This window comes from Monodelphis domestica, chromosome 1 (assembly GCF_027887165.1).
Source record: "Monodelphis domestica isolate mMonDom1 chromosome 1, mMonDom1.pri, whole genome shotgun sequence".
NCBI lineage: Eukaryota > Metazoa > Chordata > Mammalia > Didelphimorphia > Didelphidae > Monodelphis > Monodelphis domestica.
In genome coordinates this window covers 387,290,137-387,309,138 of record NC_077227.1, presented here as the reverse complement: position 1 = coordinate 387,309,138, position 19,002 = coordinate 387,290,137, and the positions used below count along the sequence as shown (strand labels likewise).

The following is a 19,002-nucleotide window of genomic DNA, read 5'->3' as shown; positions in this document are numbered from 1 at the left end:
TTGTGACAGATAAATTTACCCCATTTTGTTTCTTTTACATTTCTTTTAGTATTTTTTTTTGGCCTTTCCTTTACAAATGCTTGGAATTCTTCTATTTTGTTCAATGACCATACTTTCCTCTGTAAGAATATACATAGTTTTGCTGGGTAGTTGATTCTTGGTTGTAGGTCTAGTTCACTTGCTTTCTGGATTATCATATCCTATGCCTTTCAGGCCTTCAGTGTAGCTGCAGCCAGATCCTATTTTATCCTCACTGTGGTTCCATGGTATCTGAATGACTTATTCTTAGCAGCTTGTAATATTTTTTCCTTGGTCTGATAGTTCTTGTATTTGGCTATAACATTCCTGGGTGTTGTCATTTGGGGATTAAGTACAGGAGGTGATCTGTGGATTCTTTCAATCTCCAATTTTCCCTCTTGTTCTAGAATATCATGGCAGTTTTCTTGTATAATTTTCTGTAGTGTGATGTCCAGGCTTTTCCTTTTGTCATGGTCTTCTGGTAGACCAATGATTCTTAGGTTGTTTCTCCTGGAATTATTTTCTAAATCTTCTGTTTTGTGAATGAGGTTCTTTATATTTTCCTCAATTTTTTTTATTCTTTTGATGTTCTTTTCTAGTGTCCTGCTGCCTTGTGAAGTTTCCTGCTTCTAATTGTTGTATTCTCGTTTTTAAAGACTGGATTTCATTCCTGGCTTTTTGGTCATCCTTCTCCTTCTAACCTTTGCCTCATTTTGAACCTATTAATTTTGGCTTTCAAGACACTGTTTTTGTTTCCTAATGACTTATCTTGCTTTTTAAATCCTTTTCCCAATTGTCTTCAGCCTCTGTTAATTGTGTTTTGAATTGTATTTTGAGTTCTTCCAAAGCCTGTATCCAACTTGCTGGGGTTACTTTTTTTTGGCTTGGTGTTCCTTCCTCCTTCTCTCTTCCATTTGCTCTGTGTTCATTGCCTGGATAGAGGATGTCAATTGTAATTAATTGTTTCTTTTTCTGTTGTTTGCTCATAGTTACCCCTTCATTACTCCCTGCAGTTGCCTGTGTTCTTGCTCCTCTCATTTTTTGTCGGATCTGTGGTTTTGGGCTTTTCTGTCAGCCTTTGCCTTTGGAGCTTAGTCAGCAAATCTCTCAGTGAAGTCTGTGAGGGAGGGGTGTAGGAGCTTGAGCATCTGTGCCCTCTGAAGGCTTTGATTAGATTAAGCCTAGCTGAGCTGCAAAGCTGGATGTGCCCTGAGGCCAAAACCTTGTGAAGGGGTTGGCAACATGGAGTATCTCCACTGCTGCAACTAGGTTACTGACTCTGCCCCTCTTCTTCAACTGCTTCTCCACCACCTGTGTTTGACGATCTGAGCCTGGCACTGTTTGCCTGCAAGGTACTCCCTCTAGACCAGCACCCTTGCCCGCCCAGAGGTTCCAGCTACCACTGGAGGCTTAATGCTCTAGGTGGGGGAGGGGGTCCTGGGACCTTCCTTCTTCCTTCCCCTTATACCAGAGTGTTTTTGAATTCAGGCTTTTGGGGAGCATATCTTTTAATTTGAGTCCAGCAGGAGGGTTCCTTGGCTCTGTCCTGTTTTTAGGTTTGATTTTCAGTCCCCTAGGAGCATTTAGTTTGTAATTGGTAAAGAAGGGTTTTCAGAGATCTGAACTTTCACTACCTTTATGCTGCCATCTCAACTCTGCCTCCCCATGATCCTTTTTAAGCTTCTCAAAAATAGTTCTGGTCTGGATTCCCCATTTCTCACAACTATTTCTACTAACAGGAGGTTATAGCCCTCTCTAAATGGAATACCAAAAGTCACAGTTTGGGAGATGGGGGCTATAAGTCGATTAATTCAATTTACAGTATTCCTTATTGTAAAAATTCATTTGGTACTCAACCTGTCTACTGAAACTAATTAATGATTAGCACTGAGGTACCACTGTAGTTCTAAATATGTTGAATATTTAATCTTCAAATGAAATTCAGACACAGTAACTATATTCTCAGGATGGAAGATAATGGAAGTAAAGGAAACTCAGGTCCTCAGAATACTTTCCAGTCTACTACATGTTGACTCCAAAGAGCCCATCTCTCAGAAAATGTAGCTCCTGAGAAGCATGGCCTTTTCTAGAAACAGTAGGTACTGTGGTTATCAGTGGAATAATGATATTTTTACATCAAGAGCATCAGCATGCTGAGAGAAATGCATTGTTACTGTAAACACTTGAGTTCATGAGTTTATGGACTTTATTTTGTCTTCCAGGATGGGAATATTAATTATTGATTCTTACTAGGCTGGGCCAAAGGATAAGAGTTGCTGATATCCAAGGCATTAACAACAGTTCAGAATCTTTGGACTAGACAGCCAGGAAAACCGAGGGAAAGAAAGACATGGTCTGGCTGAGGAGGTGAGATCAGCATCCTAAGAAGAAAAACAAAAACCATAAAACAATTGCATTATCTAAAGATTGAATAAAAACATTATTAATGATACTAGTAAACATACTAATTTACATGATGAAGTTAATTATTGTGTAGGTAATTAAAAGAAATTACTCAATTGGTTAACAAATTAAAATAGTAATTAGAAAATATTTAAATTGGTTAATTTAATAACTAGTAAGTACTAGAATATCCACTAAGATAAATCAAGGCTTATATAAAATGTTAATTATTTTTATAACATATCAATTTTTTCAGTTGTTGTTCAGTGATTTCAGTAATGTACAACTCCTTGTGACCCAACCTGGGCTTTTAAAAAGACCCTTACCTTCCATCTTAGAATCAACACTAAGTATTGGTTCAAAGGCAGAAGAGCACTAAGGGCTAGACAATGGGGGTTAGATGACTTGTCCAGGATTACACGGCTAAGAAGTGTCTGAGGTCAGATTTCAACTCAGGACTTCCTGTCCTCTAAGTCTCTAAAATTCTGTATCCACTGAGCCACAAAGCTGTCCCTCCCCTCTTTTTTTGACAAAGATACTGAGGAGATATGCCATTTCCTTTTCCAGTTCATTTGACAGAGGAGGAAACTGAGTCAAATGGGGTCAAGGGAATTGTCCAGGATCATATAGCTAATAAGTGTCTGAGGCCTGATTTGAACACAGGAAGGTAAGTCTTTAGGCCTGCTACTCTATCCATTGCACCACCTAGCTGTCCAAAATATAATTGCTCAGTCAAATAAATTAACATAGCTAAATAGTTATAAGATTACAAAATGCACAAAGTGCCAAAATGGGTATAAGATAGTTCCAGCATGTTACCAGATAAGAAGTGCTAGGCATACTTTCTCTACTCATCTGAGTTCTTCTAGGACATGCCTGATCAGAAAAAGGCAGTGGTCTGGCATGGAATGAGAAGTAGAGCCTGCACAGATGGCCTGAGCATTCTCCATTGTCCCTTAAAATTGTGTCCTTAAAATCACTGAATTTCAATTCAGTAGCCATCTAGTCTCACCTAGATCTAAAATGAATCCTTATTCTAGCACTCACTACAAGTGGCCACCCATTGTTTGCTTGAAGACCTCCAATGAGATTGCCTCAGAAGGGGCTCATTCGACTTCTGGGCAGCTCTCATGTTGAAGGCATCACTATCCTCCTTGTCACCCAGGCCTGCAATCTAGGTGTTAGTCCTGCCTCCTCACTCTCATCTCTTCATATCAAATCTGTTGCCAAGTCTTGTCAGTCTTTCACAATGTGTTCTATGCTCTCTTCTGAAATTGTTTGGAACTAATTGTTTGGAAGTTCTTCCTGACATTAAATCTATTTTTTTTTTTTGCAGCATCAACTCATTTCTCTTAGTCCAAACACGAGTGCATCACCTTATCTTAAAATACATGAAGATAACTAGCTTGTTTGACTCAAGTCTTTTCTTTTCCAGGCCAAACAATTTTAGTTCCTTTAACAGTATTTCATTTGATATGGACTCAAGGATATTCATTATCCTGTTTGTCCTCTTCTGGACACTTTCCAACTTATCAAGATTCTTCTTCCAGATCTGGAGAATAGTCCAGATGTAGTTGAAACAGGGCCGAATTCAGACAAGTCATTACTTTAATCTGGGAAACTATATTGCTCTAAATGCAGTCTGAGTTCACATTCATGATCTTGCAGAGTCATCACACTGCTGACTCAACTTGAGATTATATAGTCAGTCCATTAAAGCTCCCTGGTCTCTTTCGGAGGTACTGCTACCTAACTATACTTTCTCCACTTTATATTTGTGAAGTTGATTTTTAAAAGTTATGTATAGAACTTTACCTTTATCTCTTTTGAGTCTGGTCTTACTAGATTCATCTTAATGTTTTACCTAGGCAGATTAGGTCTTTTTGGTTTCTGACTATGATATATTATGTTAGCTATCCCTTTCATATTTGTGTTCTCTTTAAAAAAATGGTATATGAGCATTTTATGTACACCTTTATCCAAGTCACTTGAAGGGCTCTGGTTTCACATTTAGCTGCATCTCCTTTCTTCTTACTTCTTCTTTATATAGGCTTTGCTATTGATCTTTGTGACTCTAGACAAAACCTTTCCTCACTCTGGGGCTAATTTTACTTCTCTGTAGAATTCAGTGGTGTCTAAGATTTTGATACCAGGAATAGAATCCCAGGTTCCTAGATACCACTTTTGGATCTGTGATTAATCAGCTAGAGTTCATAAGAGAACACAGGCCTCTAGCTCATGTTGCCTTCGGCCATTGTTTAGAGAAAATACATTCCTCTTCTTAGGCCTGAAAAGGTCTTATTGCCTTAAATAACCTTCCCCTGAAATTGCTTTGTGCCTGACAATTTACAATTAGACCTTCAGTCCATTGGTTAGGTTTTGACTAAACTAGAAATCCCATGTTCTCCAAAGAATATTAGACCTTCCTTACTTCCTGCCTAGGCTACAGCAATGATCTCTTAACAGATCTCTCTGTCTTCGGTCCCTTGGAACTGGTCTCTAAATCTATACTGTACATCTCTGAGCATATCTTTCCATGTTTAAGAAACCTTTATTACAGGAATACTTTACATTTTTTGTGTACTAGACCTTTTTGGAACTCTGATAAGGTCCTCTCAATGTTGTTTTTAAATGTATAAAATAAAATGCAGAAGATTATAAGAGAAAAGAATAAACTAAAATATAGAAAAAAATTTTAAATGTTCAGTGACTGCAAATTAACTCCTCCTACTACAGTGACTTCTTATTGCCCAGAGGATAAAAGCCAATATCCTTATCCTAGTTTTAAAAATCTTCTTCAAATTTCATAAATATTTTTCTAGTCCAGTCATCCACTACTCTTCACATTCCTGATACCTCAACCAAACTGATTTGCTTGCTGTTGTTTCTTTTACTCTTCTGGGATCCATCTCTTCATTATCTTTTGATCTTATTTCCAGTTTTCAAAGTCCATGTTAAATGCCAACTGCAGATACTTTTTCTTGATTTCTTACAATCGCAAATTGCCTTCTCCCATCAGACCTTAAATAACATGTTGTTCTCTTATGAACTTATCATGCATACACATTTCATGTGATGTTTATGTGCCCATATCTCCTTCCCACTACTAGACTGTGATCTTTGGAGAGTTAGGGACTGCCTTTGATTCATCTTAGTTATTCTCATAAGACCAAGCATCAGGGTTTTAAATATATATATATATATATATATATATATATATACTATAGTAGATATAAAAAAATGTATAGAGTATTTCTGTTTGATTAGGCTTTGGGCTAAATAATATCTAAGTTTACTTCCTGATTCTCTGTTCACATGTTGCTTTAGCCCTAACAGTCTCTGTACTCTGTCCTGGGGTTCCTCCTAGATTTAATATTTTAAGAAGTAAAATTTTTTTCAGCTTTACATCATAGTTTCTTCCAATATTAATATTCAGTTTTGTAAGGCTTTTCCTAAATCTGACATTTTTTGTTCTATGTTTTAAGTTTTTTTTTTCCCCCTGGTTTGAGAGTCAGGAATTTTACAAAATGTTTTTGGATTAAATTGCACTGGAATGAAAGAGTGATGTTCTGTTAGTATCAGATACCTCCATTAGCAGAGCCTGACAAGGTGTATCTGGAGAAAGCCTGAGAGGGCGTTTTCACATGATGAGTATCAACCACAGATCTGGATATGATTCAACAGAAATACAAGTAGAACTTGTTTGGGCAATGAAGTTAATTGAGGACTACAGCTACTTAGTTGAAATTATATTGTTTCTTTCTCCCTGAGGACAGATATGTAGATTGGGATAGGAAGAAATCTGTTTTTTCGTCCTAAGAAGGATTGTTTAGTTTATTGCTTTATGGACTCTTTGAGTTGGAATTACAAGGGTAATTTTACAAATGAGAAAATGAGTAGGTATTCTTTACACCAGATATATAACAAGTTGTATCTAATCTTTACTCAAATGTTTTTAATGATGCTAAGATCACTGACTCTCAAGGCAGATCATTCTACTTTTGGTTGTTGAGAGGTTTGTCCTTTTAATTACTTGACATCTGCCACCTTGTAAATTCCATTCATTGCTTCTAGGACAAGGAAAACAAGCCAATCTATCTTGAACATCATAGTTTTTTGTCAGGATCATATCCTTTACCCCACTCCTTTCTTAGTCTTTTTTTTTTCTTAAGGGGAAACATTCCCAATCTCATCAGTGGATTCTCTGATGACATAGTTACCAATCTTCAGAACATCCATATTTTTTTTCCTTGAAGACTCTTTAATTTATTTTACTTCCTAAGCTTTGTTACCTCCATGGCATGGGACAAGTGGAACTATCAGCTCCACAATTCTTGACATTATGCTTCTGCTAATGTGGTCTAAGATGATTGAGACTTTCTTTTTGGCTGCCAGGCTACTCTTCTAATACACATTGAAAATAAAGTCCACTTAGACCACTAGTATGAAGTCCACTGAGGTCTTTTTAATAGCTTCTGCCAAATTATGCCTCCTTCATTTTTTATTGGCATGGATGATTTTTTGAACCTAAGTACTATAACATTTGTCTCTATTAAACTGCATTTTAAGAGATTTATCCTGTTCCTCTAAGGTTCATATCCTACTTCTGCTACCACTTGATTGTAGGACCATGGACAAGTCACAATCTCTGACTTTCAGTTTCCTCTTCTGCAAAACAAGGATAATAGGTTCAGGACTCATTTCATAGAATCATTGAGTCTCAAATAAGATTGGGGTGTTAAAGACTTTTATAAAACCTAAATCACCCTAGCAGTCAATTATCATCATCATAAATTATCACATTCTCTTATTTATGTTGGATAGAACAAGTCATGATCTTGCTCTTCTTTAGTGTGTGATTTTTGGTGATCTATTGTTGCTCAGGTTGATAAAATCATTAGTTTTTATAATTGAATGGCAATGTTAGGACACAGCTTCTGTAGAGCTGCTGACAACTACTTTGTAGATGATAAGAATTGTATGTACTTCTACCTCTGCCCTTACAGTTGTCATTTCTTTTTCTGGGTTTCTGTATTTTGAGATATGGTTGGGAGGTCAAGGAAGTTTCAATTAAAAACCTTGTTCTTAAGTTCCTGTGGGCCAGTGTTATATTTTGTTTTATATATATATATATATATATATATATATATATATATATATATATACAAGCTTGTGATAATGTGATGGTTCCAATAGAGATTATTTGTTGAATTAAAAAAAAATTGAAGTTTGTATTTGTAGTATGGCAATTTGTTGATTGAATTCATGAAGAACAGCGAGCCTTTTCTGTATCATTCAGGTCATTTATAGGATTAATGCGGTACTATGCTGCTCAGTTCCTACCATTTCTTTGAAAAGTCAAATGTCAAACTAGATGTTCCATAGATATTTCAAACTCACTATATTCAAAACAAAATCTTATTTTCCACTTTAAACCCATGCTTGTAAACTTCCTTATTTCTGTCAAGGATACCAGTTTTGATTCCGGACCTTTGTCTTATCTTTTCCTCTCATTTCACACTCCCCACATAGCAAATCATCTGCCAAATCTTGTATCTCTTGAAAATACCCCCTACTCTTTATTCAGCAGGCACTGTCTTAATTCAGAACCTCACAATCTCTAAAATAGCCTTTCTGCTTCAAATTGTTTTCTTATATCTATGCACCCATCCTTCACATCTTTGTCAAAGTGATTTCAAGGAATGTTTGAAACACTTTTGTCCACAGTTCAGATGATTTTGTGTAGCTGTCCCAGTTGGGTGTAATAGATTCTGAAAGGCAGGGCCTGGGTGGACATTTTATTTCCTTCAACTATTATACTTCCCTGCCAATTAACTGAATGAATGTAGTGATTATTATGTAGATAGGAAATCTGAGATGACTCATTTAAAATAATTCTTGGATCAGGATCTTGACGGAGTGACACAATTTAACTTGGTTCTAAAAGGCAACAGAGCCCCTAGGTTGGGAGTTCAGGTTTATTTATTTGTCTATTGGGGAGTCTTGAAATCAGCTCAAGCTACTAGGACCACATGTAAGAAGTTTTAGGGTAGTCATCTTTTGTTCATTAGGAAATAATTCTTTATACTTAGTGCTATTCAAAATTAGGTAGTAATGAGTTCTTAACTGAAGTCCTTCAAGCAAGCAATATATTAGATCCTTTCTATAATTCCTTTGATCTATGAGATTCTGTAAAATCACCTTAAAGTGATTTCTTTTTCTAAAGAGTTATTATTAACTTCTCAGATCTGGTGGAAGGATATTAGACAGTCCAGCCTCAGTTTTTTTTTTTTTTAAATGTTATAACGTAAAGCTCTTTAAATTACAAAAACAAAATGTTTTACCATTAATCCCCATGTTTGATTCATGTAACAGATCTATCAGGGAAACAGGTATAATTCTTTCCTTTTTAACTAAAGAGGAAAATAAGCTTCAGAGACTTGTTCTTGACCATACAAATAGCAAATAGAAAAGCTTGGATTAAAATCCAGTAATCATGACTATATGTCTATTACTTTACTCATTACAAATAGTTGTTCCTATTAGATTGTAAACATCTCCTTTCAAAGTGGACTCATACCTGTAGTCTCAGCTACTGGGGAAGCTGAAGTTAATAGTTCTCTTGAACTTGGGTTCTTAACTTAAGGTGAAATATACAAATTGGATTAAATTTGTGACTTTAATATGATGAGCCCCCTGTAGTGAGTGGTGGTGGTAGTAGGACTAGGTAACCCTAGGAGGGGCAAACTGGAAGATGTAGAACAAGTTCCTATGCAAATCAGTAGTGTGATTAGACTCATGAGTAGCCACTGTGTCTTGGGGAAAAAAAAGATAAAGTCTCCTTCCACTTACCAATCATTTTTCTGGAGACTTTTCTGGTTTGTTGTCCAATTCTGAGAATCCACTAGAAAAAAAAAAAGAAAAAATGTAGAGATTGTCTTGTGATTGAAGTAAAGAGAATGAAAAGATTGCCTTCTAAGAATTCTGTATTCAATATGTCAAAAGGGGATATTTTAGCTTTAAGAGTCTGTTCTAACAATCTGTTTTCTATCTTCTATAGTACATTTAATAGTAATAGCTAAGTGGTGCTGTGAATAGACCTCTAGTCCTGGAGTTACGAGACCTGAATTCAGATCCAGCCTCAGAACTTACATGCTGTGTGTCCTTGGGAAACTCACTGTTTGCCTCCTTCCTCATCTATAAAATGAGGTGGAGAAGGAAATGTCAAACCACTTGAGTATCTTTGCTAAGAAAACCTCAAATGGGGTAATGAAGAGTTGAACACAATTGAAAAATGACCGAAAAACAATGTTTGTATTGTATCTCTTCTATGCCAGGAATTATGCTAAGTGCTTTAAAATGATTCTATGATCCTCAGAACAACTCTGGAAGAACATATAGTTGAGGAAACTGAAGTAAATAGAGGTTAAGTGACTTGCCTATGGTCAGACATACAGTAAGTGCCTGAGATTGGATTTGAATTCAAGAGTTCCTAAACTCTAGGACTCTGTCTGCTGTACCACCAGTTGTCTCCATTTCAGAAAAAAAATGTGACATGGTAGAATGATCCCTGGATTTGGAGGCAGAGATTATGAATTGTAATGCCAACACTACTTAATTTCTATGAGAATGTGGGCAAGTCATTTAACTCAGAATATGGCACACTCAGTATTCTAAAGACTATTTTAGATGTAACATCCCATATTCAATGATTCTAATTAAATCATACTTCGCCTGCAAATGTACAGGGTTGGGCCAGCCATAAATGTTTAACAGCCATCTTTCAAAAAAAAGTATCCATGACACACATAACTTTAATCTGCATTATCAACACATCATCCCTTAAGTCTAGACAATCAACAAAACAATAAATCAATCCCTGATTTGTAGCATTTACCAATTTCCCATGTCAATTCTCACAGTAAAAATTTAACAATTAGCTCAGAGGGCCTGTATGAGCTGCCTCCAGGATAACCCTGGGACATGCGTTGTGAGCTCTGAAAGCAGGCAACTGTGAGTTATCTCTACTTTCCTCAACGTCCTGCTGAGAGGAAAGCTGGGTGGCTCAATAGACAGAGGACCAGGCCTGGAATTGAGAGGACCTGGGCTCAAATATGGCCTCAGACATTTCCTCACTGTGTGACGCTGGTCACTTAACCCTACTCTCCTAGCCTTTTTGCTCTCCTGTTTTAGAGCTAATTCTCAGACAGAAGGCAAGGTTTTTTTTTGTTTTTGGTCTTTTTTTAAAGCACCACTGAGGACTGGGCAGAGTAAATAATCAACAACTACTTATAGATTATTTGATTAATTCTGGCTCCTTACTTCATGTTATCCCCAATTGATGAGGAATCAGGAGACCTGGGTTCTTAATCTTTACTGTCACTCATGTTCATGGGTCTCCTCCTTACACATATGAAGGCTCTGATTTCCTCTGCCCCAACTCTAGTATTAGTAAGACCAAGGCACCAGGTCCCTAATCTGGGTTTCTTAAAGTTGGTAGAAGTGTCCTGTGCATAGCATCTCAAAAGTGTAGGTTGTCTTTGAGGCTAGACTGTGATCTAATTCAGGCCTAGGGATGATGTCAATCTAAATGGATAAAAGGTGGAGCCCATGGCAAAAGGAAATATCCCTGTCAATCCTTCCCATGGTGTATAAATGGAGGCTGAGAGAGGTGACAGCAGAGGTGAGCTTGTTACTTACGATCTCCGGCTCATTGAGGAGAGAAGGTAGTCTACTGCAGATTCAAGGATTCCACTGCCCAGGGAACTTAAGAATGATGGGAATCCTGCATCTAATTTTGGGTTAGAGACTGACGGCTCATCATCTGAAACCCAGAGTAGAGATACTCAGTTATTTTGTTCCATGGTGGTGAAATGACAACAATATTTTACTGAAGCATTAGTCTTTCCCCTCTAAGAGGAACTTGGGTAGAACTATTTTCATTATCATAGTATTTTTATACACTGAATGTTAGAGTCATAAAGAACATTAGAACAGTGTATATAAAAGTTGAGCATTACAAAGGATATTTGAAAAGAGAACAGAGAATGTTAGTGTCTGAAAGAGTTCCAAGCAAATAATATTACAATACAGAATAGGGAATGCCAGATGTGAAAGGAAACAGAGCAGGTAGGGGTGCAGTGCATAGAACACTGCTCCATCTGGAATCAGGAATACTCATTTTTGTGGGTTCAAATCTAGCATCAGACACTAAATAGCTATGTGACCTTGGACAGGTCACTTAATCCGGTTTGCCTCAGTTTTCACATGTATCAAATGAGCTGGAGAAGGAAATGGCAAACTACTCCAATATCATTGCCAAGAAAATCCCTAAAGGGATCACAAAAAAATCATAAATGACTAAAACAACTGAGCAACAATAACACATGAAAAGAAACCTAGAATATAAAATATTAAATATTAAATTTAATTCAAGAAAAAATTATAACTCAAAAAAAGGTACAGGCATTATGCCATATTCTGTGGATACACAGAAAAAGTTTATTCCCTTAAATAATTTATATGGTTTTGGATGTTAGAGTTAGAAGGATCTTTAAACACAGAATGTCAGAGCTAGAAATTTCCTTAGAATACAGAAAGAAGAATGTCAGAACTGGGCATATTCTTAAAACATAGGAGGTTAGTAGTAGAAGAGTTTTAGGATATAGATTGGAGATTTTAACATCCAGTCTTCACACATAGATTTATTCAAGGTTACATTAGTAATCTATAGCCAAATCCTCCTGATTCCTTGGCTAGTGATTATGCCTTGCACCAGGTGGCACATTACATTGCATTACATTATACTATGTATTATATGCTTACTAGACTGTGTAATCCAGAGTAAATGCCTTCCTCTCTGCATATTTGGGTTTCCCTTTCTGTGAAATGAGAGAGCCAGACTACATAATCTCTGATTCCTTTCAGCTATGTTCTTCTATAATTGTACATTAACTGTAATGTCTATTATCCTCTTTTCCACCAAAAACACTCACCAGCATGGCAGGGAAGAATCAAAGTAAACAGTCCTATCGCCATCATTATATGAAGGGCTGAGAAAGCCATTCTTGTTGGTCTGGTATAGTCTCGGGTAAGTTAGTAAGGTTCACATGGATTCTCGCTCCATTTATACAATAGACAAAATGACATCATTCACATACAATGGAATTAATTAAGGTGTTAGGCAAGCCAGAGATGTATTCCAGGTGGTTCCTGACAATTAGCTTGTAATAGAAAGAACCTTGAACTGGAAATCAAGAGGAAGACATCATCATATCCATCTTTAGCTTTGCTGCTAAACTGCTGTATCTTCTTGAGCAAGCCATTTCCACAATCTCAGCCTCAGTTTACCTATCTGTCATAATATTATGTATTTAAGGGACAGCTAAGTGGCTCAGTGGTTAGAATCAGAGCTGGAGATGAGAGGTCCTGGGTTCAAATATGACCTCAGATACTTCCTGTGTTACCCTGGGCAAGTCACTTATCCCCAATTTTCTAGCCCTTACTGCTCTTCTACCTTAGAACCAATAATTAGTATTCACTTTAAGAGAGAAGATAATTGTTTCTTTTTTTATTTTAATGACTGTATGTTTAGAGCCAGAAAGTATCTTAACATTGCTGAGATAAGTTAGCTTCACCCTTTCATTTTACAGTGAATTTTACAATGAAAAAACAGAATGAGAGAATGGGTGAATTGCTTAGATTCTCACAGCTAGCAAGCACCTGAGTTGGGATTTTCCGTAGGTTTTCCTGATTATAGGTCCAGCACACACTATCCATTATCTGGTGATCTTTAAGGATTCTTTTATCACCAACATAAAAAGTTCTTTCTTCTAAAATTCTGTAGTTTCTGTTCCAAGTAGCTTTTTGTTCTGACTTTTTTCTGTTCTATGTTTAAATTATCTCATATCACTGATAATTTTTAGTTCTATGCTCCAACTAGTTCTACCATTCTTTGTCATATTTTAAGTTTCTCTATTCCAAAGTCCCTCCTACTTAGTTTAAAATTTTGATTTTCAATTTAATTTAATTCAATCAAGACATATTTATTGAAAAGTTCTTATAGTCAAAACTCCATATCTGGTTTACTGGGGAGAAACAATAATAAAAAGTGAGAGTTCTGGCCTAGAAAGAGTTTACATTCTATACTACGCATCTTCAAAGACTAATATTCTGTTAATTTATTCATTCATTCAAAAATCAATGATTAAATACTGATTGTGTTATAGGCACTGTGATACCTGCTGAGCTTCTAAGGATACAAAGACAAACTTACATCAGTCTTTACCCTCAAGGGGTTTAGATTCCTTGGGAATAGGGAGGGATGTAGAATTGGGAATTGGAAGTAAGAACATAAACAATACAGATATGCAAATAAGAATTATATACAAAGTAAATGCAAAGTAAATAGAGGACTTCTGGGGAAGCATCTGAGAGTGGGAGCAATCAGGATAGGTATCAGAGGATTTGACATTTGAGCTGAGCCTTGAAGGAAACTAAGCATTCTATAAGGCCAAGATGAGGAGGAAATATATTCCAGGCATGAAGTGTTATTGATGTAAAGGCTTGGAGAGGGAAGATACCTTTGTTCTAAGATTCATGCTAGCTCTGAGAATCTATGTTCTAATATTCCATATTCCAAAAATAATTTTTTACCTAAAATTTATTTAATTTGTTTTCTAAGTTCTCTTTAGTTTATGTTTTTATTTGGGGGTTTTTGATTTTACATGAATATTCTCTTCAAAGACCAATAAGGAAATGTGTTTTGCATGATAAAACATGTATACATAGAACAAATTGCTTACCATTTCTGGGAAGGGAAAGGGAATGGAGGGAGGGAGACAGTTTGGATCTTGTAATTTCAGAAAACAGGTTGAAAATTGTTATTACATATAATTGGGAAAATAAAATACAATTTTTATAGTTATATCATTACATAATTAGGTCACCTAAATTGTTTTATTTTATTTTATTTATTTTTAATTATTTTAAAAATCCTTTCCTTCTGTCTTGGAATCAATTCTGTGTATTGGTTCCAAGGCAGAAGAGTGGTAAGGGCTAGGCAATGGGGATTAAGTAAATTTCCCAGGGTCACACAGCTGGGAAGTTTCTGAGGCCAGTTTTGAAACTAGGACCTCCCATCTCTAGGTCTGGCTCTCAATCCATTGAGATATCCAGCTGCCCCCTAAATTGTTTCATTTTAAAGGGTGGGGATTACTTCAAGACCATTCTAGTACTAATTTTCTGTTTAATATAAAGTCTATGTTCTAGTTTCCCATTAATAAAGAAATGTTGATCAACTCTTGAGGAAATGGCATTTGGCCATCTTTATCCAGGATGCTTCAATTGTGGTTTGGGTAAATAATGAGATAAAAAAGATGGGGAATAGTAAAACCCTAGGAGAAGAGTAACAACAACAAAAAGAGCAGTCTTTAATGGGAAAATGACCATGCCCTTTGTGCTGTCAATGATTAATAGAACAGAACTTGACTGATTTCAATTTTTCACTAACCTATTCAACAAATATTTTTTGATACCTACCAGGTGCATGGCATCATACCATTCATTGGTTGGAAAGAGGAATCCCCTCAATCTCTCTTTACCCTCTAGGTTATCCTAAGAAGAACAATAATAGCACTAAATGAGAATAAGTCTAGAGGGCAACTAGGTGGCTCAGTGGATAGAGAAGTCAAGCCTGGAAATGAGAGGACTTGGGATCAAATCTGGTCTTAGACACTTCCTAGCTGGGTGACCAGGGTGAGGCTTGACTCTTATTGCCTAGCAAATACCACCCTTCTGCCTTAAAATGATGACTGTTGATTCTAAGATAAAAGGTAAGAATAAAGAATAAATCTAGAGCTACAAGGGACTCAGAGGCTATGACTAGCCCTTCCCATTTTTAGATGGGAAAACAGATGCCCAGAGAAATTAAGTGTCCTGCCTTAGGTCACATAGATAGTCAATGTCAGAGGCAGGGTAAGCATGTTGACAGCTCATAAAAACAAAGCAATTTATGTAGATTGCTTCATTCTTTCCTTAAAGCAACTCTGGGAGTTAGGTTGTGTAGGTATTATTATCTACATTTTAGAGATATGTTGAGGTCTTTTGCCCAGGGCCTGCATTCCCATTCCATTCTTCAATGGGGTCACCTATCATTCAACCTTATTCTCTTCCCCCCTCCCCCTGTCTATTGAGACCCTGGGCTCTGATTGCTAGACTATTACCTTGTCAGTCTTGGGGCCCATCCTAACCATAACTTCCCTAACCACTTCCAACTCCTGCTTCTGTATTAATGTTGTGTTCCCCTTTTGGGATGTAACCTCTTTGAGGTTAGGGATTGTCTTGCTTATTTGCATTTGTATTCTCAGTGTTTAACCCTATAATTTTTGATGCTTAATAATTTCTCTTTTCATATGTTTGTCAAGTTATTGATTAATTTACAAAGTGATTCTTCTTCAGGTAGCAATTCTTCCTTTTAGGCTGCTTGGCCTCCCCTAGCAGAACATAGAGGTGGAGAATACCCCAATTTCCCTCATCAGATTTTATTGGAATGTTCTGTCTGGATTTCCATTAATGTATTTCTCTGTGGAAAGGACAATACCTTTACTAATTGAATCTAAGCTAATTGAGGTCAGCAACTGCAGTATTTTATCTTTGTATCTCTAGGACCCAGGACAGGGTGCTAAATGTGAGGTAGTAGAGGGCAGGGCTTGGAATCAGGGAGAACTGGGATCAAATTCTCTCTCAGACACTCACCAGATATATGAACCAGGGTTAACCTCAGGTGGCTTGAGTATCTTCATCTTTAAAATGGAGATAATATTAGCACCCAATTGACAGTGTTGTTTGAGGATCAAATGTGATAATACATGCAAAGTGGAATATTACAATTAGATTGGAAGGGTTTTTAGGGAATAAACACAGAGGGAGTAACATATAAATATTTTGATTTTATTTAGCAGAAAGGGAGAAGAGACAAAGGAAAAAGGGATGAGGGAGAAATCTTAACTTCTTTTACCCAATAAATATATACTCTCTGACTTATTCTATCTAATCTCTAAAATATTTATGGCAATGTCTTTCAGGGACTGGTATCTTAAAAAAGAGTCCTTGGTGAGCAAAATCCAAGAATCCCAGAAGAAATGTCCACAGATGATACTTCCACAGTTGTATCAGCTTCTCATTCTCTGTCCAGCAGAAGACAAAATTGACTTCACATCACAGCCAAAAGATATTCCCAGGCTTGTATCTTGATAGGTGATCTTCAAGATGCTTCAGAAAACACACCTGTCTCCTTCTTTATCCAAGTTCAGAGACAGACCATTGCTCTACTGTCCCTTAGGGATTCTACTTCACCAGGTTCCAGGAAAGATTATGACCTCATGCTCTTGCCAATCATTCTTATACCCTAAGCATTACTTCCCATTGCAACAGTTGCCCCTTTGCACAAAGCCTAAATTGTGTTGAAAACATTATTTTGGCATTTGTGCACAACCTAAATTACTTACAGATTATCTAAACTATCTACTCAAAACAACATACAACCTACACTCAACTATCTTAATCTATCTAATTCTAACATATTCTAGGGATTTTATCAAGGAAAGGGAAAAAGGAATTAAATAATGAACAAATACAAATTTCAAACATATGCAAAAGCACAATAAGCAAATAATTTCAAAAGCAAAAGATGAACACAACTTCCATGAAAACATGAAACTCATAAATACTACTTCTTATCAACTAATACAGAATATTCTACTACTATTATAATGCATTATCATCAAACTTAGAGAAAAATTTTTGAAAATTACAATAAACACAACATTGCAGAAGCTTTACACAGAAATTAAACCAAAACATTAAACTCACTTATGCAAACTACATGTAGTAATAGATATAAGTGAGCTACTTATATAATTTATACATATATACATACAGTACATACATGTCTGTGACACAATTCATATACACACTTCATATTTACATCTATGTTGCATATGTGTTACAAAGATGCACACACTATGGTACAATTAATTTACAATCCTATTATACACACTATTTACATATATTTACATCTGTGTTTACAATTTTGTTTGATATGTAATATGTTGTTTGTGTTATGTAATGTATATTGTTATGTATGTTGTAATGCAAGTCAGTATCTAATCTTATCGTATTTATCTTAATCCTGTCTAACAAAATCCCCATCTTCAAAATTCTTCTGTCTACCTAAATTTCTATAATAAAACTAAGTATCTAAGTTTTGTTAGTAACTATCTAATCTATAACTAATTATAACAATGTTAGTACTCTAACTATATATTGTTTCACTCATTTAAGTAGTGAATCAATTTAACCTAACCATGTTTATGTTTTTGTGCGTATGCTTTGTTATATTGTTATTTTTACTATGTTATGTTGTTTTGCTAGTGTTATGTCAGGGTTACTGTTATGTTAGTGATATATTACTGATGCATGGAATATACTCACCACTACTTCAGTCTTTACTTCTCATCTCATTTTCTCCAACTTCATGGTATTAAATATATATTTGTTTGTGTGAATATGTGTTATGCTGTATTGTGTTATAATACATTACCCCACATTTTAATAAATTAGTCCATGAATCCTGTGATTCTCTTTATTGCAGAATTTTCAAAGTCTTTAAAGTTATGTTTTCAGTCTTTTAGCAACGTCCATTAATTTCCTGAATTCTCCTCTTGATCTGCATTGTCCTCTTCTATAATCTTCCACTGAAATGGTTCTCTCTTTACTGATATTTTTGACTGCAGATTTAATTTGCCTGATGATTCTAACTTTATACAGTCTCTTCTTCTTCATTTTCTTCTTCAATGATTTGTAAATTTTCATTATTTATACCATGTGTTAATTTTATATGTGAACAATGATACCATGAATCTCTACCCAAAACTTTAACTGAAGATGGATAAACTAACACAATGGTATAAGGACCTACCCAACACTCTTGTGTTGCTGATGGTTTTAGCAAAATTTTTAACATATACCATATCTCCTCGTTTGAAATAATGGAAAGAATAATCCAATGGACCAGATTGAATTAATACTCCCATATAATGTAATTCTTTAAGTCTTTGTTGTAAAACACTTAAGTATGAAGCAAGTTGACAATCTCCTAAGTGTGATGTATAGACTTTCCTACAAGTTTTTGCCTGTAGTGGAACATGTACAAAGAGCATTTCATAGGATGATATATTTAAATCTGCTCTTGGTCTTGTATGTAGGTAAAACAAAGCTATGTGAAGAATATCTGGCCATTTGAGATGAGTTTCAGCACATATCTTCTCCACCATAGTCTTGAGTTCCCTATTTACATGCTTCACCTTACCTGAAATATGTGGGTGATAAGGCATATGATATTTGGGTGTTATTCCTAGATTTTCATAGACTCTTTTCAGGATATCATGGGTGAAATGAGATCCCTTATCAGAGACTATGGTAAGTGGTACTCCAAATCTAGGAAAAAATTTCCTTAATCAACATTTTCACCATAAAGCTAACTGTATATGTATTTGATGGAAATGCTTCAGGCCACTTACT

At 35.9% G+C, this 19,002-nt stretch overlaps 1 protein-coding gene across 1 annotated transcript; it reads right to left on the bottom strand.

Annotated features, from left to right (window-relative positions):
- Positions 1-640: 640 nt before the first annotated feature.
- On the bottom strand, positions 641-12,550 carry C1H5orf46 (chromosome 1 C5orf46 homolog). The gene is made up of 4 exons (XM_007474093.2): positions 12,417-12,550; positions 11,122-11,245; positions 9,274-9,325; positions 641-2,399 (listed from the first exon to the last, which is right to left on the bottom strand). Exons 1-3 carry the CDS (start codon positions 12,484-12,486, stop codon positions 9,277-9,279), a joined length of 243 nt encoding a protein of 80 aa, XP_007474155.1. The 5' UTR covers positions 12,487-12,550; the 3' UTR covers positions 641-2,399; positions 9,274-9,276.
- Between the last annotated feature and the right edge of the window lie 6,452 nt (positions 12,551-19,002).

Excerpts from the sequence above, each read along its gene's own strand:
- C1H5orf46 (XM_007474093.2), bottom strand. The coding sequence starts at position 12,486 with ATGGCTTTCTCAGCCCTTCATATAATGATGGCGATAGGACTGTTTACT. Across the intron at positions 11,246-12,416 it reads GATTCTTCCCTGCCATGCTG|ATGATGAGCCGTCAGTCTCT; the intron begins GTGAGTGTTTTT and ends TCTGGGTTTCAG. Across the intron at positions 9,326-11,121 it reads TCCTCAATGAGCCGGAGATC|TGGATTCTCAGAATTGGACA; the intron begins GTAAGTAACAAG and ends TTTTTTTTCTAG.